At 41.2% G+C, this 27634-nt stretch overlaps 1 protein-coding gene across 4 annotated transcripts in view; it reads right to left on the reverse strand.

The window, feature by feature from the left end:
* The window catches only part of PRKDC (protein kinase, DNA-activated, catalytic subunit), a 189532-nt gene that overhangs the window by 131176 nt on the left and 30722 nt on the right, over positions 1 to 27634 (reverse strand). For all 4 annotated transcript variants that reach the window (XM_005563282.4, XM_005563280.4, XM_005563281.4 and 1 more), the window contains exons 20-27: positions 27027 to 27146; positions 26469 to 26628; positions 16483 to 16589; positions 14088 to 14178; positions 12357 to 12520; positions 10859 to 11011; positions 3590 to 3697; positions 1305 to 1531 (exon numbers count right to left, since the gene is read on the reverse strand). In XM_005563282.4, coding sequence (XP_005563339.3) covers positions 1305 to 1531; positions 3590 to 3697; positions 10859 to 11011; positions 12357 to 12520; positions 14088 to 14178; positions 16483 to 16589; positions 26469 to 26628; positions 27027 to 27146 — 1130 coding nt within the window. The remainder of the gene's footprint in view (positions 1 to 1304; positions 1532 to 3589; positions 3698 to 10858; positions 11012 to 12356; positions 12521 to 14087; positions 14179 to 16482; positions 16590 to 26468; positions 26629 to 27026; positions 27147 to 27634) is intronic.

Below are 27634 nucleotides of genomic sequence, written 5' to 3' on the forward strand. Positions count from 1 at the left end.
GCTACATGAACCAAAGAGTCAACACACGCTCTGTTTCCACACCAGTGCCTCTGTCCCTTGAGTCTGCAGAACTGCTCATTTGCCTGTGTGGCTATTATCTACATGTCCTTCTGAAATGTAACCCTCATGAAGGGCTGTATCGTTATACCTCGAACATGGGCACAGGCCTGGCACATCATTTTTTTTCCCTTCAACTTTTAAGTTCAGGGGTACATGTGCAGGATGTGAAGTTACACAGGTAAATGTGGTACACAATATTCCTAATAAGGAATGCTGGATGAATGAATGAACACCACTACCTTAGGTCAGTGACCACTTGTCTTTTTTCTTGGACCTCTGAAATGGCCTCTTCACTGGTGTCCCAGTCTTCAGTCTACTCAGACCCACCTTCTACACAGCTGCCAGCAAGTGGATTTTAGGAGGAAATCTAAATGCATCTCTCCCTGCACCCACTATTCCACAGACCCTCTGTCACTAGAGGTGACCTACGCTCCTTGCTACTGCAGGCAGAGCCCTCCTCACCAGCCTCACAACACCTGCCTCCAAACCTCAAAGGCCTTTATCGCCTCAGACACCTTCCTGTTTCTTATCTCTACCCCCCACCACCCCACTAACTTTGATCTAAAATGCCTTGGCTGACTTCCATTTATCCTTTAAGTCTCATTTCCAATATAAACCCTAGCAAGAGGCCACAGCTTATCTGCTCACCCCGGATTAGCTACTCCTCCTCTGAGAAACCCAAAGCCCCTGTATGTGCGTCTTTTGTTGCATTTCCAAAATGGCTGAGACAGTGGTTTTTTTTTTTTTTTGAGACGGAGTCTCGCTCTGTCGCCCAGGCTGGAGTGCAGTGGCCAGATTTCAGCTCACTGCAAGCTCCGCCTCCCGGGTTTACGCCATTCTCCTGCCTCAGCCTCCCGAGTAGCTGGGACCACAGGCGCCGCCACCTCGCCCGGCTAATTTTTTGTGTTTTTAGTAGAGACGGGGTTTCGCCGTGTTAGCCAGGATGGTCTCGATCTCCTGACCTTGTGATCCGCCTGTCTCAGCCTCCCAAAGTGCTGGGATTACAGGCTTGAGCCACCGCGCCCGGCCGAGACAGTGTCTATATGCATTTCTCAGCAGTTTCCAAGCTTCTGGAGTGCAAACTGAATTTTAATTCAGTTTTTAATTTTCAGAAGACAGCACAGCATCCAGCATATAATTACTTACTAAATGCAGGATATATGACACACAAATACACAGAGTGAAACTCCAAGTCACTTTTCAAAACCACAAGTTTCTCTTCCCTGTGGTGTAGCTTTACAAACCTGAATTCCCTGTAGATATTATTAAAGGCGAGTGACGCTCCCAGCCTCTTGAAAGCATTAGGGTGAAGCGCAAGGCTGTAAAGTCGCTTGAAAAGCGATTTGGTGTTTACTGGACTCTTCTCCTGCTGCTGTGGTGTTGTTTGCTTAATGGACCATTTAAGGAATTCTCGAATACACCGACCACAAAAATCTCTTAAAGTACTGTCAACAGGGTCCACAATTCCATCCTGAAACAAAACAAAGAGACCTTGATTTTACTAATTTTTATAACCACTGACAACTGAATACCCTTGGTCTATTTCTAAGCCTAACTAAAGTAGGTTAAAAATTAATTTACAGCACTAGTCAAGAAAAAAATAAACATTAGTAAAACCAATCTCCATAGTGTATCCAGAATCTAGGCTTATATAACTATTTCTTTCTGACATAATGAAAACATTTTCTTTTAAACAAATTAATAAACTGAAAAGCCGTGAAGGGAGAGAAAATTTTAATTAAAACAATCTTTCCCCTCCCTGAAAAAAAACAAAATGGCTATATCCTAAGAATTTCAGAGGAATTCTGATTGTTGATTTTACCCCATAACAGCATTCGAGACGCTTTGCATATTGAAGTTAAAGAGAATAAGAAGTTCCAAAGAAACTGTACTGCTCCATAAAGGAAAATCCTATGGACACATGAAGAGCAGCCCCCATAAAGGCCCTGCCGAAAACAGCTATGGACATTTGACCAACGACCACACAGAGATGCATTCTACTTTATGCTTTGTTTCTTTCTAGTCATGATGCTCTCTCAGATCTATAAAGGAAAAGTTTAACTTGAAAATGTACACTCAACACTGAAATAAAAGAGTTCTGCCTAACACTTCCAGTTATTTGCTATACACAAATCCTTTCTTGCAGAGGTAATTAGAATCCAAAAAGGTAACACAAGCCACGGGAATGGGAGGAGAGGGTGCTTCCTGCTTCTCAGAGCAGAGGTCACCGGCGCCATATGGTGATGCAGGGAACAGCAGCTCTCACCAGGAAACCCACAGCCCTCCTTCACTTGAGTGCTGTGCTACTGAGTTCATGCTGCTGCTTTACCTTTTCTTTCCTCAACTATCTCATTTTACTTATCAGATTTCTTTCTGAAGCTCTTAATCTACCTTCAAGGATCAAAAGGGGGAAAAGAAACAGAAAACTACTAAAATAAAAACTTTTTAACAGAAACATGATAATGAAACCATCTGAATGCAAATAAGCCATAAATTAATTTTAACTAACTGTATTTATTATAGGTAGGATTCACTGGTAGACACTGCAGGGAATTAAACTACAGGTTTAATTATGTCACCACCCTAACGAATGTTCAGTCACTCTCCCCTGCCCCTAACATGACTACAAAGAAAGGTCATACTCAGAGTACACTGCCAGCAGCATAACCAGGACTGTGCAGGTGACATAAACTTATTTGCACAGGTTCAAAAATTATAGTAAAATAAGCATCAAGACACTAGAATTTAGCTGGCCTCACTGCCTCTGCCCTCAGTGAGATGGCGACCAAATGCTAAGACGCTGCTTCTCTGTGTCAAGAGAGTTCTGTGTAAAAGGTGAACTGCTGTTTCCAGGGCCCTTTAGTTATTGAATCTGAGTATAGGAGAAAATTGGATATGCTCAGAAATTCTTCATATTGTTTGTTTGTTTTTGAGACAGTCTCACTCTGTCGCCCAGGCTGGAGTGCAGTAATGCAATCTCAGCTCACTGCAACCTTTTGTCTCCGAGGTTGAGGTAATTCTCATGCCTAAGCCACCTGGGGAGCTGGAACTACAGGTGTGTAACACCACGCCCAGCTGATTTTTGTATTTTTAGTAGAGACACGGTTTCTCCATGTTGGCCAGGTTGGTCTCCAACTCCTGGGCTCATGCAACCTGCCTGCCTCGGTCCCCCAAAGTGTTGGATTACAGGCATGAGCCACTGTGCCCGGCTCACCGCTGAGGTGGGTGGATCACTTGAAGTTAGCAGTAAAACTAGCCTGGCCAACATAGCGAAACCCCATCTCTATTTGAAATACAAAAAATTAAGCAGGCATGGTGGAGTGCGCCTGTAGTCCCAGCTATTCAGGAGGATGAGACAGGAGAACTGCTTGATCCTGGGAGGCACAGGTTGCAATGAGCCAAGATCATGCCATTGCATTCCAGCCTGGGCGACCGAGTAAGACTCTGTCTCAAAATCATAAATAAATAAACAAACATCAAATACAACTAATCAATGGGAATAAGAGGAAAAGAATCAACTATTACTTACCAATATAGCTTCTAGTAAGGCGACAGTATCCTGACTTTCAAATTTCTTATTGTTAGTGAACCAGTGAATCAGCTGCATAACTAGTGGCTCGTACAGCTGCCTTGTCACCTGAAGAAAGAATATCATTAAAGTTAATTCCCTTCATGTTAAAGAAATGTTACTCTGTAAAGATTTCCATTTAAATGCCATTTGCAGTATAAAATCAAGCAATACTACTACCATGGTTGTACTAGTTTCCTTTTTTAGTTCAGGCTCAAGTGGTCCTCTCCCACCTCAGCCTCCAGAATAGTTAGGACTACAGGCATGTACCACCACACCCAGTTAACTTAAAATTTCTTTTTAGTAGAGACAGGGTCCCACTATGTTGCCGAGGCTGGCCTTCAACTCCTGGCCTCAAGTGATCCTCCTGCCTCAGCCTCCCAACGTGCAGGGATTACAGGTATGAGCCACCATCCCCAGTCCCATTAGTTTCCTTTTCCAGTTTAATCCCATGATGAAGAGTCCAGCAAAGAAAAATATGCAATTGAAGCTCCCTGTTTCTCTGATTGGGAGGACAATTTAGGATAGATATTGTTGGGTTTTTAATGCTCATCTTTATTCATTTGATCTTGAACATGCACACAAGATATCCTGGATTACAGACAGATCCTCGCCATTCAACTATTATACAAAGCAAATAATAACCCTGTGGTTCCCCACAGCCTAACTGTCCCCCATTGTGGTGACACAATGAAAACCCAATCAATGTGCTATATACACAAATTCAAAGCCTGTACCACAGCGGAGGAACACAGAAAAACAGATTTAATCTGTTTATATATAGAACAAACAGGAAGCTGCCTCTCCCACTGCTGCCAAAAGGAAGGATAAAAACCTCTATGGAGATGGGATGAAAAGGATCCTAGGTCTAATCTTCTGGAACATAAAGAAAGCCTCTCCAGGAGCCAGAAGTCCCGTACTCCCCGGCTTTGTAAAATCCAAGATGTCTCCAGGCCTGGGCTCCTCCCTTCTGACAAGTAAATCCATGCCCAAGAAGGCAGAGATCCTGTCTTCCTGGAAGCTTGGAAGTGTAATCTAGTGGCCTGGTAGAGGTGTGACCATGTGGCCATCTTGGGGCAGTAAGAGAAGTGGATCAAATCAATTAGCTAGACAAACTGCTACAGATTTAATCCTCATTATACATGAGAGTAAAATGCTGGCCAGGCACAGTGGTTCATGCCCGTAATCCCAGCACTTTGAGAGGCCATGCCAGGAAGGTCTTTTGAAGCCAGTTCAAGACCATGCTGGGCAACATAGCAAGACCTTGTCTCTAAAAAAGTTATTTTTTAATTAGCTGGGCATGGTGGTACATGCCTGTAGTCCCAGCTACTCAGGAGGCTGAGACGGGTGGGTGGCTTGGGCCCAGGAGGTGGAGGCTGCAGGGAACTATGATTGTGCCACTGCACTCCAGCATAGGTGACAGAAGGACACCGCATCTAAAAAAAAATTAAAATGGCCAGGCACGGTGGCTCACGCCTGTAATCCCAGCACTTTGGGAGGCTGAGGAGGGGAGATCACTTCAGGTCAGGAGTTTGTGACCACCCTGGCCAAAACAGTGAAAACCCTTCTCTGCTAAAAATCCAAAAATTAGCCGGGTGTGGTGGTGGTCGCCTGTAATCCCAGCAACTTGGGACGCTAAGGCAGGAAAATCGCTTGAACTGGGAGGTGGAGGTTGCAGTAAGCCAAGATTGTGCCACTGCACTCCAGACAGAGTAAGACTCTGTCAAAAAAAGTAAAATGCTTGTGGTGTAAGTTAAGGCGAACACTCCCTACACTGGTATCCTGTACATTTCTGCCTCAGAGGCCAGGGTTTTTATAGGAGCACTGAGCCAACCTTTATTCCCCACAGTTATTGAGCTCACCAATTAAGTACTTTGATATTAGAGGTCCATACTGTAGTTAATATCACCTCAAAAATGATGCAAAATGTCCCACGGCTAAGAATAAGCAACTCAGAGACTATTCCAAATAGTCTTTCCAGTCTTTGAAGGTATTTTTCCCCCAATACCTTCACTGGCCTCTATGAAGCAATTTTGAAGATTAATCAATATGAAAGGGTCTTAACTTTCAGTCTGAAAGTTTAACCTGGTCTTAAAGCATCACTTTTTTTCCCCACAAAAGAATCATACTGTTTTATTCTTAGTACAGAAGTTTTTTAATACATGTATACATAGCTAGATATATATATAATATACACATACCCCTTTATAGAAAACCATCCCTCTACAGTCCTACATCCCAAAGGTAACTAACTACTGTCAACTTTCAAAATATTTTATTTATATACTTTTTTTTTTTTTTTTTAAGACAGAGTCTTGCTCTGTCGGCCAGGGTAGAGTGCAGTGGTGCAATCTCGGCTCATTGCGACCTCTGACTCCTGGGTTCAAGTGATTCTCCTGTCTCGGTCTCCCAAGTAGCTGGGATTACAGGTGTCCACCACCACGCCCGACTAATTTTTATATTTTTAGTAGGAACAGGGTTTCACCATGTTGGCCAGGCTGGTCTCAAACTCCTGACCCCTAGCCAATTTATATATATTTAAATATGTGTATATGCACATGTAAAAATAAAAATAAATCTGCCAAGGAGGCAGAGCTCCTGGTTTCTTCTTAGAGTACTTTCCACGTAAACATATGCACTCTACCAGTGTTTTCACTAGCTGCCCAGTACCTCAACTAAGGACGTACCACAACCCAGCTAGCAGAACCCTACTGCTAGAAATGCAAGTATTTCTAAATTATGACTACCACGCAGAGTGGAGAGTCCTGAGCACACTGTTTAAGCAGCTCTGTTGTAAGGAAGTTGCTAGGCCAGGGCTGTGGTCACCCAGTCCAAGCCCAGCTGCAGAGCACTGTGCCTGCGTTGCCCCACCAACCGTGACGCACAGGGTCCTTTCCTTGTGCCCTTGGCAACACCAAACATTGTCCATCTTTTAAATACTTGACAGTAGCCAATCATTTTAATTTGAAGTTCCTTGTTTACGAAAAGGTTGACTATTTTAAGATACATTCCATCGGCCATTTATACATTTCTTCTTTTATGAGCTGCCTATTTTTTTCTTTATACATTTGTCTGCTTTTAAATCTGATTTCTTCAGTAGTATGTTGCACGTTATGTATATGTTACAATGTTGGTTTTGTGCCATTCAGTAGTCTTAAACATTTATAAGGTCAAAACTATCAATACATTAACACTTTTATGTATCTCCCTATCTGTACAAACTTTATAGAAAGACACAGAAGGATGCCGATTATGGAACGGTAATGAAATCCATCCAAGGAGCAGAAATCACACTGCACACAGAAGAAAACGTTTTGAAATGCTACGAGTCTACTTTTTCTTAACAAAACATCTATGCACATGTCAAGATGTGTTATTACAAAGACATTCTCCAGACTTTCCAGAGGATCTAACATCTTTTCCCAGGGAACAAGCATGTGAAAGGGGTGACGTGAAGGTTCATTTTTATCTTTGAACATTTTTATATTATAAACTGATGTGTTATCAACAAAAAAGACCTAAAGACCTAAAGACATACACAGACAACTATGTAGTCATTACATTTTTCTGTAATTTATTTACAGTTTGCTTTTCCTTCCAAATCTTATTGATTTACAATTAGTTTCTTCACTTGTGACAAAGACTCTCTTCCTTACCCTAACTCTAGTCAGGCTCCTCTGAACTCTTCTCAACTAGGCCTTGACTTCTGGGCTTCCATGTTCATCTCTATTAGTCCAATTTTACCAAGAACTCTGGTGGGTCAGTTCAGCGAAAACCCCTCTCCCCTTGATATATAATCTAATTCGTCATCTCCCACCAGCTCCCAGGCAGTGTTTGGTCACCCTGGCCCATCTTCAGCCATAACACTCTTAGGTTGGTTTAGCCACAATCCTCTTTATGCCTGATGTTTTCTCTATTGCGGCAAGTCAGGGACCCCAACAGAGGGACTGGCTGGAGCCAGGGCAGAAGAACATCAATTGTGAAGATTTCAGGGACATTTATCAGTTCCCCAAATAATACTTTTATAATTTCTTAAACCTGTCTTTACTGCAATCTCTGAACATAAATTGTGAAGATTTCATGGACATTTATCACTTCCCCAATGAATACTCTTATAATTTCTTATGCCTGTCTTTACTTTAATCTCTTAATCTTGTTATCTTCGTAAACTGAGAATGTACGTCACCTCAGGACCACTGTTGTACAAACTGATTGTAAATTATGAGTGTGTGAACAATATGAAATCAGTGCACCCTGAAAAAGAACAGAATAACAGTGATTTTCAGGGAACAAGGGAAGATAACCATAAGGTCTGACTGCCTACAGGGTTGGGCAGAACAGAGCCATACTTTTCTTCTCACAGAAAGCCTATAGATGGATGTGCGAGGAGGAGAAGTATCACTGAATTCTTTTCCCAGCAAGGAATGACCCTGGGGAAGGAATGCATTCCTGGGGGTAGGTCTATAGACGGCCACTGTGAGACTGTCTGTCCTATGCAGTTGAGATAAGGAATGAAATATGCCCTGGTCTCCAGCAATACCCTTAGGCTTACTAGGATTGGGAAATTCCAGCCTGGTAAATCCTAGTCAGACCAGTTGTCTGCTCTCAAACCCTGTTTCCTGTTAAGATGTTTATCAAGACAATGAGTGCACAGTGGGACGTAGGCCCTCATCAGTAATTCTAATTTTGCCTTGCCTTGTGACCTTTATTGCCCTTTGAAGCATGTGATCTTTGTGACCTACTCCCTGTTCGTACACCCCCTCCCCTTTTAAAATCCCTAATAAAAACTTGCTGGTTTTACAGCTCCAGGTTGTCATCACAGTCCTACCAATATGTGATGTCACCCCCGGAGGCACAACTGCATAATTTCTCTCTTTGTACTCTTTATTTCTCAGACTGGCCGACCCTTAGGGAAAATAGAAAAGAACCTACGATGAAATATTGGGGGATGGTTCCCCCAATATTCCTCTTAGTGATTTTCCATCCACTGACCCTGACCCTGCTCCTTGGCTATCAATCTCCCTGGTCAATAAGTATTTGGAGTACAGCCCAATCCCTCTCCAGCAGTGTAAAAGCCCACTGGAGTAGCCTCCCCTTTAGTAGTTTTCCTTAACATCTTTAACGAATGTCAAAATTTTTTCTTTAACATGTTAGTCATTTGACCTAATATCATTTATTAAATGACCCATTTCCCACTTAAATGGCCCCCTACCATAGACACAATTTTCATATACACACTTTCTAGCACCTACCTCTCCCACTGAGCCATCTGTGCACTGGTTCAGCCTCTTATACTCCATAAGGCCCTTTTTTAACATTTGCTACACTAGACTCCCTCCAGTACACTACCCTTTCAAAATGTGTCTTGCTTATTAGGCTCAAGTAATTACTCCTTCAGATTATTTTTAAGTTCAAAAATAAAATTAATTCTGGATTTTTTTACTGAAATTACACCAGAGTTAATTGATTTGGGGAAATCTGACTTTTTTTTCAATAATGTCTAACTCAGGTACATAAGCTATTCATCTTCTATATTCATAAAATACATTTGCCTGGCACATTGAAGTTTATTCCTAGATTTTTTTTTATGCTGTTATGAGCAAGATGTTATAGACATATTTTCCAAGTGGTCAATACTAATATATGAAATATATGAGAATAACATATGAAAACAGATAATGAGAATTATGTGTTTATAATTCATCAGCTTTTTCCTTTATTAATTCTTAGAGTTTATCAGCTAATATGCTTACGCTTGGGCCTTCCAGATTTGGAAACAATTATAGTAATCTTTTCTCCTTCCTAATATTCCTTCTGTGATTTTCTTATCCTACAGTATTGAATAGAGTCTCCCAAATAGTTAGTGGGGCTGATGTCCTAGCCTTACTGGCCTCCTGACAAGTGTCTTTTAATTGCCAAGTGCCAAGTGCTGGGGTAGATGCTGGAGAGGGAGCAAGGAATACCAGGCTCTGCCCATGCCCTCAGGGGACTCACAGACCTTGAGAGGTTAGGATGCTAAACATGGAAACAACTAACTCCAAGTAAAGCACTGACCACTCCCAGAAACAGGCCGTGCTCCCATGCTGGGTGGAAGCGCAAGGGAGTGTCAGTACTTCACACAGAGGATGACCTGGCTGCAAGATTCAGGCAAACATTCTATCACATTAAACATCATGTGAAACTACTCCTATTTCATCAGGAGTTGCCAAATGCCTCCCAGGCTCCCATAGAGAGGTTCACTGCTATGTTAAATCTACTTCTGTGGTAAGTTTCCAGTTTTCACTATGAACTCTATTTAATAACAGTGCATCTGAACTTACTGCTGGACTATACCCACACATGTATACCACAGAATTTTCCAACTGCATTATGAATGAGTTTTGCATTTCATTTTCCTTTTTACGTGTATACCCTGATATTCAGGTCATGCTAGACTCATAAAATGAACTGAGAAGATTTCTTACCTTTTTCTGCTTCATGGCAGCAGTGAAAGATTTGTCCATAAAGTCATAGTACAGGCCACTTGTCAGCCATGGTTAGTTCTCTCTCTTTTTTTTTTTTTTTTGTTTGAGAGTGAGTCTTGCTCTGTCTCCCAAGCTAGAGTGCAGTGGCGTGATCTCAGTGCACTGCAATCTCCACCTCCTGGGTTAAAGTGATTCTCATGCCTCAGCCTCTCGAGTAGCTGGCCACCACGCCTAGGTAAGTTTTGTATTTTTAGTAGAGACGGGGGTTTTACCATGTTGGCCAGGCTGGTCTTGAACTCCTGACCTCAGGTGATCCACTCACCTCGGCCCCCCAAAGTGCTGGGATTACAGGTGTGAGCCACCAGGCCCAGCCCATGGTTATTTCTCTCTTCTTCCCTCTGTGAAAGACTATGTTTGTCCATGAGAGGGATGACAGCTAATTCACCTTCAGATGCCTGGACTCTCAGTAACTTTTAACTACAACAGCGATTCCCAAACTCCGAGACACACTGAAAGTGGAGGGGAGAGCTTTTAGAAGTCCTGGGGCCCAGGTTGTGCCCAGGTCACGCCCAAGACCAATTAAACCAGAGCACCTGGGGTAGCAGCCAGGGAGCAGTATCATTCTTAACGATCTCCAGGTAATTCCACTGCTCTGTTGACTACTGAATTAGACAAACCAAACTTTTTAAAGTTTCAGTTTAAAAAGTTTCAGGTAAAGTTTCGGTTAAAGTTTCAGTTACAAATGTTTCAGATTCAAAGCCCTCACCTGATCAACATCACACGCAAGTCGAAGCAGCACAGGAAACGTCCGCTTATAGAGCTGGTACATGGGTGGGGCTCCCTGTCCCCCTTCTGGCATCTGCGTGGCTTTGCCCAACATAAACATAACCATGCTATGTAAAAGTTCACAGGCTGCAACCTAAAACAGACCAGGAGGTCAGCAACGTCTAAGTTATCACGTTGAAGACGAGAGAATATGTGAAATGTCACTCAATTTAGCCCTTTAAGAAGAAAAATTTCATTGCACATAACTATCACGTAACCCAAATATAAATTAACTGGAATTAGCATTTCTTGCTGTATAAAACTAATGATTCTGTTCACTTTGTTTTTTATCCAAGAACAAAAATTAAAATTTAAAGCTTTAGAAACTGACACCACTACATTCTTGAGAAGTATATTTCACTGTGGCCATATTAAAGAACTGTATAACTTTGCTTCATCTGTTAGCACATTTTCAACTATCACTTTTAGTAAAAATGTTTTTTGAAGCACTATAGACAATTTACAAATTAATACATGCATACCTCATTTTATGAGGCTTTGGACACAATGTGTTTTTTAACAAATTGAAAGTCTGGGGCAACCCCGCATTGAAAAATTCTATTGGCTCAATTCTTCCAACAGCATGTGCTCACTTTGTTAGCATTTTTAAGCAATAAAGCATTTTAAAGTATGTATATAAAGTTCTAATTCTATTACACACTAAACAGACCACATAGAGTGTAAACATAACTTTTACATGTACTGAAAAACCAAAAAACTAATGTGATTTGCTACACTGAGATGTTAACTTTATTGCTGTGGTCTGGAGCTGAACCTGCAGTATCACCAACATATGCCTGTAAGAAAATTCGAGATTATCTGTTTCTAAACTCCCAGAGTTAAGGGGATAACCAAGCAGAGACGAAATATCACTCTAAATGCCCTTTATATTGCATTTTATATAAAGAAAAGCTTTTGGTATATTAACGTTTTGAAAGGCTTTTTTTTTTTTTTTCTGAGATGGAGTCTCACTCTGTCACCCAGGCTGGAATCCAGTGGTGTAATCTCGGCTCGCTGCAACCACTGCCTCCCAGGTTCAAACGATTCTCCTGCCTCAGCCTCCCGAGTAGCTGAGACTACACTCACGCGCCAGTACACCTAATTTTTGTATTTTTAGTAAAGATCAGGTTTTACCATGTTGGCCAGACTGCTCTCAAACTCCTGACCTCAAGTGATCTGCCCGCCTCGGCCTCCCAAAGTGCTGGGATTACAGGCATGAGTCACCACACCCAGCCCAATTATCTATTAAGACGATTTATGTTTAAATTCCATTTCTCAATGACACTGACTTCTAATAAGTAGTTTTCTAATTACTGTATTACAGAATATACAAAATTACTAATATTGGAATGGCTGAAATGTGTTCTCCATATCCTAACCAATATGTATTTTCAAAGCAATAGGCTCTAAATAATGGGTGAAATAAAAAATAGAAGTACTTTAGTTTGTCTGTCACTGGCTGTGAGCGCTAATTCTGTGACTCGAGGCAGGAACACGTCGAGGAAAATGACAGGTTTCATCTCTCTAAAGGGCACTGCAAAGCTCAGCCGCTTCTCTCTGTCCCAGGCCACATAGCTCTTCATCATCTCATCAGAGGAAGCGACTGTTAGAAAAGATTTAAAAAGAACAAAACATTTTTTTCTTTTTATTACTGTCAGAATTATTCACAAATCAAAACATTTCTAATGCCACCAGTTCTACATTCTATTAAAGTGAAGCACTTCATTCACCTTTCCCTATTCTTTTGCCTCAGATATGTAATTACATTAGAAATCACTCGATTTAAGTTAAAGCAAAATTACTTTTAAACAAGCCTAATAGTCTCGAATGTTTAACATCCAAATTCAGTCAGTTACTTATTCTGTGGAAGAAAGTCAATGAACAAAATTTTTACTTTAAAAACAAAAATCTCGGCCTGGCGTGGTGGCTCATGCCTGTAATCCCAGTATTTTGGGAGACCGAGGCGGGCAGATCACCTGAGGTCAGGAGTTCGAGACCAGCCTGACCAACATGGAGAAACCCTGTCTCTACTAAAAATACAAAATTAGCCGGGAGTAGTGGCACATGCCTATAATCCCAGCTACTAGGGAGGCTGAGGCAGGAGAATCCCTTGAACCTGGGAGACTGAGGCTGCGGTAAGCCGAGATCGCGTCATTGCACTCCAGCCTGGGCAACAAGAGCAAAACTCTGTCTTCAAAAAAAAAAAAAAACCTCTTTAAAACACTTCCCAAATACAGGCTCTAACTCCCTAAATAACCAAAACTCACTAGTATTAACACCAAATTTCAAAAGTAAAAATACAGGGGAATTTTTACTAATCAAAAATGTAGAGTTTTGACCAGGCACAGTAGGACACGGTGGCTCACACCAGTAATCCCAGCACTCTGGGAGGCAGAGGCTGGGGATCACCTGAGGTCAGGAGTTCAAGACCAGCCTGGCCAACATGGTGAAACCCCATCTCTACTAAAACCACAAAACATCAGCCAGGCATGGTGGCGTCTGCCTGTAATCCCAGCTATTCAGGAGCCTGAGGCAGGAGAAACGCTTGAACTTGGGAGGCGGAGATTGCTGTGAGCCAAGATTATGCCACTGCATTCCAGCTTGGGCAATAGAGTGAGAAAAAAAAAGAAAAGAAAAGAAAAAAAAAGTGGATTCTTTTAAATTGAAATAATAGAGACAGCTTCTTGCCATGATGTTGCCCAAGCTAGTCTCAAACTCCTGAGGCTCAGGCAATCTTTCCACCTCAGCCTCCCAAAGTGCTAGAATTATAAGCGTGAGCCACCACACGCAGCCTACTAATCAAATATGGTAATTCTCATTTGGAAAAATTTCTAAAAATATCAAAATATTAACAATATTGGATCTCAAAGAGATTAACTTGGAATTCCTAACACTCACATGGAAAAGAGTATCAAATTACATTGTTTCAAACTGGATAACATTCTTAACGAGTCAAGCTAGAACATCTATTCTACTGGTATACTGAATTATTCCAATTTTATGGATACAGTCAAAGAATTTCATTAGGCAAGATATTATTCTTTATAATCTTATTTAAAATATATAAATCACATATAGGAGTAAATATTCAGAATATATTATGACCTGGATACATCCAAATAAAAGCACAAATACATCTACAGAGGTTATTTATTTTAAAAGAAGTTTACCTGTCAGAAGATTTTTGTTTATTTGTCCTCCTAGAGATCCAAGCATTTGTACTACTCTAATTCTTATTTCTTCTAAGGATATTGCTTCATTCTATAAATTTGAACAATTGTATATATGTGATTACAAATGGGTTAAAAATTAAACAGAAGACATATGAAAACACTCTTTGCCACCCACTTGGATGTCCATTTCCTAGACCAGCAGTTCCAAACATTTTGGCAGGATCCTTTCCACTCTTAAGAAATACCAAGGACCCCCAAAGAGCTCTGCTTTATGTAGGTCCTGTTTATCAGTATTAATGACATTAGAAATTGAAACTCAGAAACTATGTAAATAGTTATTTAATTAAAATTACTAAACCCATTACATGTTATAAAAAGTAACTATATTTTCCAAACAAACGAAAACTCTGGGCAAAGTGGCCATCTCAGTGTGCCTTTCAGTTGTCATTTTAATAAAAATTGTGTCCACAAAGCAGTGGCTACTTCAGCTCCCCGTTCAAAGCACTACACAGTGCTTTTTCTCCAGATAGCTGTCACACTTCTCTACGCAGGCCTGCTTCATGTGCACCTCTTGCCTCACACACAGAGTATTTTTAAAAATCTGTGCTCAGAGTCAATGCTAGAGAATCAACAGTTTTCTCCATCATAATATCATGGTGCAAATTAACAGAGTAAAAATAGCTTTGGCCTTGCACCCTGGATCCCCCAGGGGTCACAGTTAAGAGAACCGTAGTGCTAAGGAATAGGCATTGTGCACGTGTATAAAAATTTTGGCAAAGCACAGTGGCACATGCCTGTAATCTTAGCATTTGGGAGGCTGAGGTGGGCGGATTGCTTGAGCCCAGGAGTTCAAGACCAGCCTGGGCAACAATGTAAAACCCATCTCTACAAAAAATACAAAAATTAGCTGGGCATAGTGGCACACGCCTGTGGTCCCAGCTACTCGGCTGGCTGAGGCAGGACGATCACTTAAGCCTGGGAGGTTGAAGCTAGAGTGAGCTGAGATCACACCACTGCACTCCAGCCTGGGTGACGACGTGAGATCTTGCCCTAAAAAAATTAAATCGATAAGAATAAAAGAAATTTTATTTGTAAAACCAGAGATATATTCAAGTTATTTTATCCTGCTGTGTCATGAAATTATAAAAACTTTTATGCTGCCATTTCTTGTTTCATTCTAGTCTCTCAAACAAAAGGTGCCCAAAATAATGAGGTGAGAAGAACTGACCCTAGAGTTTGCATTTCAGTTTTAGATGTTAAAAGTTTTTCAGACCGGGCGTGGTGGCTCACGCCTGTAATCCCAGCACTTTGGGAGGCTGAGGCGGGTGGATCACGAGGTCAGGAGATCAAGACCATCCTGGCTAACACGGTGAAACCCTGTCTCTACTAAAAAAATACAAAAAAAAAAATTAGCCAGGGGTGGTGGCGGGCGCCTATAGTCCCAGCTACTCGGGAGGCTGAGGCAGGAGAATGGCATGAACACAGGAGGCAGAGCTTGCTGTGAGCCAAGATCGTGCCACTGCACTCCAGCCTGGGTGACAGAGGGAGACTCCATCTCAAAAAAAAAAAAAAAAAAAAAAGTTTCTCAAATTTTAATTCTTACTTAATTCCAAAATAGCTATTTTCCCTATTCTAACTCAATTGTCTCTATTTACATCATTTTTTACTATCACATCATATGGTTCACTCGAGTAAACTGCCCCAAGGAATTATCACCAAAAAGCCATAAAACAACAAAAAAGAAAACTGGAACAAACTGAATCTGATAATATGACATATTGAAGATCTAAGCATAAATGAAAGTCTTACATATCCCTGGTATCAGTATTCTGACTTGCTTATTTAATATGAACCAATTTACCTTTTATTATCCACTAAATACATTTGAAGGCAGGGATGAACAGAAAAACAAGACCAAAAAAATAAAAAAAACAGGTAATAGAGTTTATATTTTCATTGCTAAAAATATATTAATTTTTTTTGAGTCAGGCCACTCCCATTACCCAGGCTGGAGTGCAGTGGTGTGATCTTGCTCACTACAGCCTCAACTTCCCAGGCACAGGTGATTCTCCCACCTCAGCCTCCCAAGTAGCTGGGACCACAGGCATGCGCCAGTACACCCAGCTAATTTTTTGTATTTTTTAGTAGAGACAGGGTCTTCCTATGTTGCCCAGGCTGAGCTCAAGCAATAACCCACCTCAGCCTCCTAAAGTGCTGGGATTACAGGTGTGCGCCACCATGACTGGCCAATATATTAAAATTATTTTTATATTGTACTCTACTTTGCATACAAAAACAACTAACATTTTAAATGAAGATTTTTACTTTTCACAAGTGTTAGAATCCGATCTCTGCATTATGTAAGGTACAGAAAATACAAAGGACTTCTTACTGATGAAAGGTTCTTTGTCTTCTTCAGATGCTTTAACACCACTTTATTAAATCCTTTCTGGGCAGCCCGAGAAAGAGCTGACACTTCCCAGTTATTCTTGGTCTCATCTATCAATAGTAAACAAAAATAAATTTAAAATAGCATTCATTCATTCATTTAATGCACATTAGCGACAACAAACTATACTGTCAAATAGAAACATTAAAATCCTAAATTATGATTTAACAAAACTAAGTTTCTAAAACAAAAAATATAAATGTTGGTTGCTTTTAAACATCAGTGTCTGACAAACGGAACATGGCTCCTTGGGAAGTGTCTGACTCCAGGGTCGAGAAGAGCATGAATCATCTCATGGCGCAGGAGTGGCTCCCGCGCATCACACTCGGGCCAAATCTGGGACGATGTGAGCATCAAAACCAATCATGACGGCAAAAGATTAGACCCACTGAAAAAATAAGAATCCACAAATCTTACTAATACAGATAAATAAATAACAGGGAAAACTGTTTCTTGCAGAACATCAACTAGGATGAAAGAAATGATAGGGGTAGAAAATCACCATTTTGCAACCATCAAAGTAATACCTGATTCAGAAGAATTGTCAGTGGATACTAAAACCATTATGGTGAGCTTGATGAGGAACAAGAATATTTACAGTGTTAAAGTACCCCATATAATAAATTCCTTTTTTTTTAAGCAATCATATACTTACAGAGGATGAAGAGTATATCATTTCTTTCCTGAAGCACTGAGGGTAAGTGACCGACTCAACACCCCACTGCCCCAAATGCTTCAATGTGTGTTTTCCACAAGGACAGCCTCCCAAACAACTGCCACACAACCATCCAAACCAGATTACCAACATTCACTCCTTAGCACCACTCAGAGTTCAGCATTCACCTAACAATGTTTTTAATTCAGGACAGCATATTGCACTTAGTTGACCTATCTCTTTAGTCTCTTTTAGACTGAAGCTGTTCTTCAGTACTTCCTTGCATTTCATAATTTGGACATTTAAAAAATCATATGTTAGTAATTTTATACATGGTCTCTCCATTTGCATTTGTCTAATATTTTCTCATGATTAGACTCAGGTTATGGGACCGAGTTGTACCATTTTACTATTTCCTTTATTAACTGCTGAATTAAACTCTGACACATGTTCATTTTCTCTCTGCAGTCATAGTTCTACAACTATAAAGTCATTTCCAACAGTTCTGAGATGTCCAGTGCATTCACTGACACAGCCAGGTGAGCGGCACTGTGGAAGGGCACCTCCCGGTGGTTTAACCCCAGCAAGTCTTCTCTTGGTTCCAGAATGAATCCCTGGCAGTGGGATCTTACCTCTGCTCTGTCTCTCTAGCTAGTTCTTTTCCTTTCTATAATTGTGTGGTCTGTTTGGTGACCTTCTATGGGTAGATGTTAAAGAGTTCTACTCTCTGATGGGCCACAGATGATAAGAGAATCTAGTTTTTAGTGAGGTTTTTTTTTTTTTTTTTTTTTTGAGCTCCAATAAGTTAAGAATTTTTAGTTCATTGGAAAAAACAGATCTTTGATATCTGGACAATTCAGCATTTTCTATGTCATTTGGGAACAGGCCTCCAAATCTGGCCATAAACTGGCCCCAAAACTGGCCATAAACAAAATCTCTACAGCACTGTGACATGTTCATGATGGCCATGATGTCCACGCTGAAGGTTGTGGGTTTATTGGAATGAGGGCAAGGAACACCTGACCCACCCAGGGCGGAAAACCACTTAAGGCGTTCCTGAACCACAAACAACAGCATGAGCCATCTGTGCCTTAAGGACATGCTCCTGCTACAAATAACTAGCCAGAGCCCAACCCTTTATTTCAGCCCATCCTTTTTGTTGTAGCCCATCCCTTTGTTTCCTGTTTTAGTTAATCTATAATCTATAGAAACAATGCTTATCACTGGCTTGCTGTCAATAAATATGTGGGTAAATCTCTGTTCCTGGCTCCCAACTCCAAAGGCTGTCAGCCCCATGATTTACCACTCCACACTCTGTATTTCTGTGTTTGTGTCTTTAATTCCTCTAGCACTGCTGGCTGGTCTTGGCAATGTCTGTATCTCCTGGTTTTTGGCTCAAGTTGTGGAACTGAAACTATTTACTAAGCTCTCTATGTGTCTTTGCAAATATGTGTCTATAATCAACAAAGACCTATATCTAATTTTGTGTATAATGTTCTCCAGTATTTGGAGGGGATTGATAAATTAGATTATAAAGTCTCTTAAAGGATCTCTGTTCTGATTTATACAGATATGTAAATTGAGTATTCCTAAAATTCTCCAAAAATAAGGAAGTTGAATTAACAGTGTTTTAAATGTGCTAGACTTTAAAAATCATACAGAAAACAATTTGGGATCATTTAGGAAGATTCACATAATTAAGGCACATCTGTGGTAAACAGACAAGTTTAATATTTTGGTTTATATAAGTCTATTTTATCTATCAGTATTAAATACAATACGAACATACACTTTATTCTACTTGTGTTTGTTTTCCCTATAGTTATTCCGGCTAATAAGCTAACATTACTTCTCAATAACATTTTTTAAAACTGTGGTATAATATACATAACATGAAATGCACTCTTTTAACCATTTTTAGGTATATACTTGAGTGGCACTGATTACATTCACAGTGTTGTGCAACCATCACCACATCCATCTCCAGAACTTTTTCAACATCTGAAACAGTCACATATAACTTTTAAGATTATGAAAAATGTGGCTGAGTGCGGTGGCTCACGCCTGTAATCCCAGCACTTTGGGAGGCCGAGGGGGGCAGATCACCAGGTCAGGAGATCTAGACTATCCTGGATAACATGGTGAAACCCCCATCTCTACTAAAAATACAAAAAAATAGCCAGGCGTGGAGGTGGGTGCCTGTAGTCCTAGCTACTCGGGAGCCTGAGGTAGGAGAATAGCGTGAACCCGGGAGGTGGAGCTTGCAGTGAGTCAAGATCGCACCACTGCACTCCAGCCTGGGCAACAAAGCAAGACTCCATCTTGGGGGGGGAAAAAAAAAAGATTATGAAAAATGTAATAAGTTTATGTCCAACTAAATTGAATCATTACCTGGGTAAACTTTTTTTTTTTTTTTTTGAGATGGAGTATCGCTCTGTCGCCCGGGCTGGAGTGCAGTGGCTGGATCTCAGCTCACTGCAAGCTCCGCCTCCCGGGTTTATGCCATTCTCCTGCCTCAGCCTCCCGAGTAGCTGGGACTACAGGCGCCCGCCACCTCGCCCAGCTAGTTTTTTGTATTTTTTAGTAGAGACGGGGTTTCACCGTGTTAGCCAGGATGGTCTCGATCTCCTGACCTCGTGATCCGCCTGCCTCGGCCTCCCAAAGTGCTGGGATTACAGGCTTGAGCCACCGCGCCCGGCCTGGGTAAAGTTTTTATTTCCCCAGTAATTATATTGTGTAGCATGCCAACTGGAAGACTATTATCTTTAGGCAATTTGCAACCTTGGACTGACTGAGTTAATGGATACTTTGGATGGTTGGGTACTTTGATAATTTCTAAGTAAAATATTAATAGAATACTGAAATATTGATGAAAAGGCACAATTTTTATGTTTATGTGCTTTTCCTTTTCGCTTTTATAGGCCATTGAAGGTAGGAACCTTGGGTCATGCTAATAGGCATGTACATGCTGTCTCTTGGGGGGCTGCAGACAGTGGTATCTGTGAGCTCCATGAGTCTGACATACTGCTAGTGTGTAAGGCTATTCTCAATTACTCACTCCAGTTTTCTAGGTGAACCATGAGTTTAGTATGTTATATAATTAACAAGTCGTTGTGTGGCTATATTAGAAGAATAGTACAGAAATACAATTGCATGCATGCTTTTTTTTTTTTTTTTTTTGAGACAGAGTCTTGCTCTGTCACCTGGACTGGAGTGCAATGGCACCATCTCCGCTCACTGCAACCTCCACCTCCCAGGTTCAAGCAATTCTGCCTCAGCCTCCCGAGTAGCTGGGATTACAAGTGTGCACCACACCCAGATAATTTATCTATTTTTAGTAGAGCCAGGGTTTTGCCATGTTGGCCAGGCTGGTCTCGAACTCCTGACCTCATGTGATCTGCCCACCTCAGCCTCCCAAAGTGCTTGGATTACAGGCGTGAGCCACTGCACCCAGCCTGATTTTTCTTTTTTCTTGGATTACAGGTGTGAGCCACAGCACCCAGTCTGATTTTTCTTTTTTCTTTCTTGAGAAGGCTCTCACTCTGTCACCAAGCTATGGTGCAGTGGTGCAATCATGACTCAGCGCAGCCTTGACCTCCCAGCTTCAAGCAATCCTCCCATTTCAGCCTCAACCTCCCAGGCTCAAATAATCCTCCCACCTCAGCCTCCCAAGTAGCTGAAACCACAGGCATACACCACCACATCCAGCTAATTTTTAAAATTTTTGTAACGAAATTAGCCAGGTACAGTGGTGCGCACCTGTAATCCCAGTCACTTGGGAGGCTGAGGCAGGAGAACTGCTTGAACCGGGGAGGCGGAAGTTGCAGTGAGCCAAGATCGCGCCACTGCACTCCAGCCTGGGTAACAGAGCGATACTTCGTCTCAAAAAAAAAAAAACAATTTGTAGAGATAAGGTCTCCTTATGTTGCCCAGACTGGTCTTGAACTCCTGGCCTTAAGTGATCCTCATCCCTCGGTCAGTCAAAATGGTACCTGGGATTACAGGTGTGAGCCAGTGCACCCAGCCTGCTTTTCATTTTTAAGTAAGGAGGGTAGTTCCTCATAAAACAGTGAGTCTCAGACTTTTTCGTGTCTGGATCTTTTGCCAGAATTGGGACTTACCCCCATAAATCTTTGTTTTGTGGGTTAGAACTAGCAGCAGTTACAATATTGGAAACAGAAATAATGTTTTAAAAACTTATTAATTGATTTGGAGGTTATGTTAACATGCATAACATCTCAGTATTTCTATGAGAATAGTTCTGATCTCCCAGACTCCCTGGGAACCGGTATTTGAAAGTTGTGTCAATTGGTTTCAGAATATGAAAGGACACAACATAGGACAAATCTCAGAAAGTGACTATCTGAGCCTGAAAAGATAATATTAAATGAGTTAAATTTTTAGCAAAGGTGACTTAACCTTGAAAAGTTTGATTCTTTGGTTTACTGATCAAGGCCTTTGCCTATACCATGAGAAGTCATTCTTTTTTCTTTCTTTTTTGGGACGAAATCTCACTCTGTCGCCCAGGCTGGAGTGCAATGAAGCGATCTCAGCTCACTGCAACCTCCGCCTACCGGGTTCAAGTGATTCTCCTGCCTCGGCCTCCCAAGTAGCTGGGATTACAGGTGTGCACCACCATGCCTGGCTAATTTTTTGTCTTTTTAGTAGAGACAGGGTTTCACCATGTTTGCCAGGCTGGTCTCAAACTCCTGACCTCAGGTGATCCACCCAAGTTATGGGATTACAGGAATGAGCCACTGTGCCCGGCCAAGAAGTCATTCTTTGTATGTAATCTGCCAAGACAGCAAAGATTCACTGTCTTATCCGAAAAATTTTCTGAGCTTTATGCTGACTTCGCTGTCTGAAAAAGGAGATTCAGGCCATGTGTCTTTGACAGGAGAGGTTCAGAGCGGCACTGAGATCCCCCTCAGCAAGCCAAATCAGGATGCACGTGTGGCCCACAAGTCCTACTGCTAGTCAGTGGGCTGAGAAGGGCTCTACCAGGTGTCTCTGCTGTAAAGCCACTATTTTCACTCTCAATCATTAGTACATGTTTGGGTGAGGTACTTTAAAACCATGGTACTTCAAAAAGTGCCATGCTGGCTGTGAAGGTGTAGGGGCCACCTAGGAGGACACTCAGAGGCCTCCACGAACCGAGAATCATGCTCCAGCTGTCAGTCAGCAAAGAGACAGGAACCTTGGTTCTCCAATCACATGGAACTGAATCCTGCCAACAACCTCAATGGGGAGTGAACAAACCTGGCCTAGCCAACACCTTGATTTCAGTCATATGACTGAACAGAGAACCCAGCTGAGCCCATCTGGACTTGTGTCCTACAAATCTATGAAATAATCATTGGGTGCTATTTTAAGCTAAGTTTATAACAACTTATTACACACCAAACAAACAAAAAACCACTAGGAAACTTTAACTCACTCATTTTACTTATTTATATCTGTATATGCTCACTGCTTCCTATTTGATTACATGGGTTATAATGTTTCTAAAGTTATTTATTTTGATGCTCAAATCATCACTAATTTTGCCTGTGACATTTCCCCCATCATGCTTTTAACAGGTCCTTACTTTCTGGATGTTCTATAAAACACAGTATTCTGGGTTCATAACATATTTTCCTGGCCCCAGGTTGGAACCAAGGAGTCCTGGTTCCATTAATGGAAAATGAGGTGTGGGTCTGGGCATGGTAGCTCACGCCTGTAATCCCAGCACTTTGGGAGGCCAAGGTGGGTAGATCACTTGAGGTCAGGAGCTCGAGACCAGTCTGGTCAACACAGTGAGACCTCAACTCTACTAAAAATACAAAAATTAGCTGGGCGTGGTGGTGCATGACTGTAGTCTCAACTACTTGGAAGGCTGAGGGGGAAGGATCAGTTGAAACCAGCAGGCAGAGGTTTTAGTGAGCCAAGATCATGCCACTGCACTCCTGCCTGGGCAACAGAGTGAGACTCTGTCTCAAAAAATTAATAATAAAAAGAAAAAGAAAATGAGATTTGGAGGCCATGACCTGGGTGCCAAGTTTGCCTGTTACTATTCAGGTACCACACTCCTAGGCAGGTGCCTTCAGAGGTCAGAGTATATGTAACACACAAACACACACACACTCTCTCTCTCGGTCCTATTTCCACATTTATTTAGATGCATCCATATGTGAACACACATATATAACTGGGGAGACGCAGAGGGAGGAGGAGGACAACGGGTTCACACTGATATACCCATTTCCAATGCAGCTCCACAGTGTCCATTCCAATTTCCTGTCTTTCTGTATTTGTAGCTCACTCCAACATGAGAAACCTAGTTTCCCTTACTCTCAATGAATTTACGTATTTGTTCAATCCCCTGTGTGTAACCAAACTACTACCTCCATCACCCTCCTGGGTGCACCCCGACATCCCAGACAGCTGTCCCAACACGTGGGTGCCTCATCTGGCTTGGGTAAACCCCATGCCAGGTCACCCCGTGGGGGATGACCTCCTCATGCCCTCGGGAGCACCTGGGACCTCCCCCTGCCCAGCATCTACCTTCCTCTGTACCACCTAAAGGCCTCAGGACTGATCACTTTAGGAAGTGGAGTGTGGAATGCCTCAAATTACTAACTCACAAGAGGGAAAAATAGTAACTCGATGACCACAAAAAGATGATGCAAACACTGACCAAATGGTTAGAGTGGAAACAACCAGCAAAGACACCAAGGGTCCTGAAGAGGACCCAGGGTCTGTCAAAAAGGCATAGCCCAAAACTCACCAAGAGGAAACATCAGACAAACCCACATGGAAGGACACTGTTCAAACTAACTGGCCTGCAGTCTTCAAAAATGACAAATCGTAAGAACTAAGAAAGGTTGAAGAACTATCCCACATTAAAGCCTAAAGAGTTACAACTAAAAGTAACACATGATCCTACACTGAATTCTAAACCAGGAAAAATGCAGCTAAAAAAATAAATTAATAGGGCAAGTGAAAAATGTGCCTATTGACTGTTACTTGGAAGAATATGTATCCATGTTATCTTTCCTGATTTTGATAATAATACTGTTGTTATGTAAAAATGTTCTCACTCTTAAGAAATATACAATGGGCCGGGTGCGGTGGCTCAAGCCTGTAATCCCAGCACTTTGGGAGGCCGAGACGGGCAGATCACGAGGTCAGGAGATCGAGACCATCGTGGCTAACACGGTGAAACCCCGTCTCTACTAAAAAATACAAAAAACTAGCCCGGCGAGGTGGCGGGCGCCTGTAGTCCCAGCTACTCGGGAGTCTGAGGCAGGAGAATGGCATAAACCCGGGAGGCGGAGCTTGCAGTGAGCTGAGATCCGGCCACTGCACTCCAGCCTGGGCGACAGAGCGAGACTCCGTCTCAAAAAACAAACAAACAAACAAATAAATAAATAAATAAATAAATAAATGAAATATACAATGAAGTCTTCAAGATCTATGATACCTTCAGCTTATTCACAAACAGTTCCGAAAAAAATGTCCCATGTAAATGTAAAAACATGCACAAACACACAATAGAGAAAGTACAGGCGATAACATAAATGGTACAAAATCTTAATAACTGGTGAATCCAGAGAGAACTCATGGAGTTCTTTTTACTGTTACTGCAACTGTTCTGGAAGTTTGATATATCAAAAAAAGTTATTAAAACACTAATTTTCATCTCTAACATGATAGATTTTGTTTTGTCACCTAATGTTGCTTACTTTCTGTTTTTCTCAAGGATCGAATAATCTAGATAGAGTATATGTTTAACAGGCAAATCCTTTTTTTTTTTTTTTTTTTTTTTTGAGATGGAGTCTCGCTCTGTCGCCCAGGCTGGAGTGCAGTGGCCGGATCTCAGCTCACTGCAAGCTTCGCCTCCCGGGTTCATGCCATTCTCAAGTCTCAGCCTCCTGAGTAGCTGGAACTACAGGTGACCGCCACCTTGCCCGGCTAGTTTTTTTTTTGTATATTTTAGTAGAGACGGGGTTTCACCGTGTTAGCCAGGATGGTCTCAATCTCCTGACCTCGTGATCCGCCCGTCTAGGCCTCCCAAAGTGCTGGGATTACAGGCTTGAGCCACCGCGCCCGGCCCAGGCAAATCCTTTAAAACAATCACAGTAACTTCCTTTATTAATCTGATACAAATCTTTTCAATGAGTTAATTAACAGAACTCAAAAAAGAAAATTAAATACTACAAAGATATATGCTATCGGATACATTCATTTTACTAAGTGATGTATTTGTCACGAACACTCAAATTATGGCACTCCTTACATAAATGTGAATTTTAAAAGCTATAAAGATCAACTAGTTTGTAATTTTGGTCTCTAAAACATACTTGTTATTACAATCTGTAAAAAAAAATTGTGACTTTTCTTCATGAACTCTGCATATGTACCGCGGATGTCACAAAAACCAGACACAGTGCATGAAATCTGTCACACAACTTTTACTTAATGTTTCCAAGCCAGTAAGATTTAACAATAAAATAACGATTTATATAAGTAAAACCTCACAATTTTTTTTTCTGTATTTCTTTTTTTGGCCTCATGAAGGAAAAAACCTTACAAATTAATACTTGACTTCTACTTTGAAGATAGTAAAGCTTAAATTCTTACAAATACTTCAGTCTTTCTCCCAATGGAATCTGTTCGCTTGCATTGGATGACAAGGTCTCTTTTCACTCCAGTTTAAGTAAGTCTGTGCCCCATCCCAACTCTTAAGTCCTACTTTTTTTCTTGACTAGTAATATTTTTACCTGGACAGATAATTTTTTCCTTTGACTCTTTTCCCAAACCTATTTTTTCTATGATGACACTTTTTTCCCAATTCTTAATTAGCTACCCTTAGTGTGCTTCATCAGCTATGTTTTAAAAAGCAATAAAAATCTAGTGAAAGTAAAAATACAAAATCACTATTGAATTTTCTGAAGTTTTTAATTCCTCACTGATTTATTCAACAAATTTTTTTGCAAAGCAGTGTATTAGGAGCCATAAAAATTTAAAGGTATTTAAGACAGTCCTTGTCTTTGAAGATTTTATAAATCTTAGTAAGCTATAAGGGAGTAAATGAAAAATATTTTTAATACCTCAACTATATTTATCACAATTAGAGTCAGAGAAATTAGGGAAATTACAAAAATAGCAATCAAACATATTTTGAACACGTTGGGTTTACATTTCAGAAGTTGCAAAAATACAGTCCTACCTATTATAGTTATTCCATTTCCATTTTAATTACAATACACATCGTAATTCTTCTAAACCTTACCTGACAAGGCTGAAGTCTTCAGGTAGCCATCCAGGCAGGGGAGAATGTCTTTGTAATAAGGCTGCATTACATGTCTGTCGATATAAATTGACCATTCTTCTAGAGCATTCAGGCCTACTTCTGCCAAGGGGGTATAGCTCAGGCCCAGTTTGAAAGCCATCTGTATGTTAACACAAACAAGTTAAACTAAAACATAAGAAATAAAAGATTTAAAGGAAAAAAAACACCATGTAATTGTGGTTTCTAATGAATACACCTTTTTATTGCTGGACACCCGACACTGCTGGAGTGTGCAGTCCAGGTAATTAGGAGGAAAGCAAGCAGCTGTCTCTGTGGCTGTGGTATACCGCAGCCTTTCAAGACACACAGGTTTAACTCTCACATCGACCTCCAAGTGCAGTTCAGAGTCACCAAGGGTCTAAGTCCCAAAGCCAGTAAGTGGCAGAAACAGACCCTGACCCGGGTACGCCTGTGAGGAAACGCTTGCTGGGACTGCCTTGGCAAGAGCGTGGTGTTTCCATGTGCTCTGGGACTCACAACAGTCAAGACAACACCTACCTGCAGCGCAGGAATGTAGGCTCTAATATCGAGTTCGATGATGTCATGTGGCAGGGACAGAAGAAAGGTCAAACAGGAGGCCAAAAGTTCATCTTTGTATTGCTTCATTTTAACTGCCACCTTAACAAGAAAGAAGACAATAATGTATATCTGAATAGAGCCTACATTTGAAAATCAACTAAAAAGAATTTGCCCTATTCTCAAATACAAAAATGGGCATGTAGTCTTTATTGACATGACCACATTCACTTACAAATTACACACTAACCTCCAGGAAAGTTAATTTGTTGAAATGCTTAATACCTACTACATGGAAAAACAAGAATCTATTTCATTTTGAGTTGTCATCACTCAATTGAATTACGCTAAGAGAGCTCGAGGGCCTTTTTTTTTTGTAAGATAGAGTCGTGCTGCCACCCAGGCGAGTGCAGTGGTGCAACTCGGCTCACTGCAACCTCTGCCATCCTTCAAGCGGTTCTCCTGCCTCGGCCTCCCAAGTAGCTGGAATTAAAGGCACTCATCACCACATCTGGCTAATTTTTTGTATTTTTAATAGAGATGGGATTTCACCATGTTGGCCAGGCTGGTCTTGAACTCCTGCCCTCAAG

The sequence above is a fragment of the Macaca fascicularis genome, chromosome 8 (genome assembly GCF_037993035.2).
Source record: "Macaca fascicularis isolate 582-1 chromosome 8, T2T-MFA8v1.1".
NCBI classification, from domain to species: Eukaryota; Metazoa; Chordata; class Mammalia; order Primates; family Cercopithecidae; genus Macaca; species Macaca fascicularis.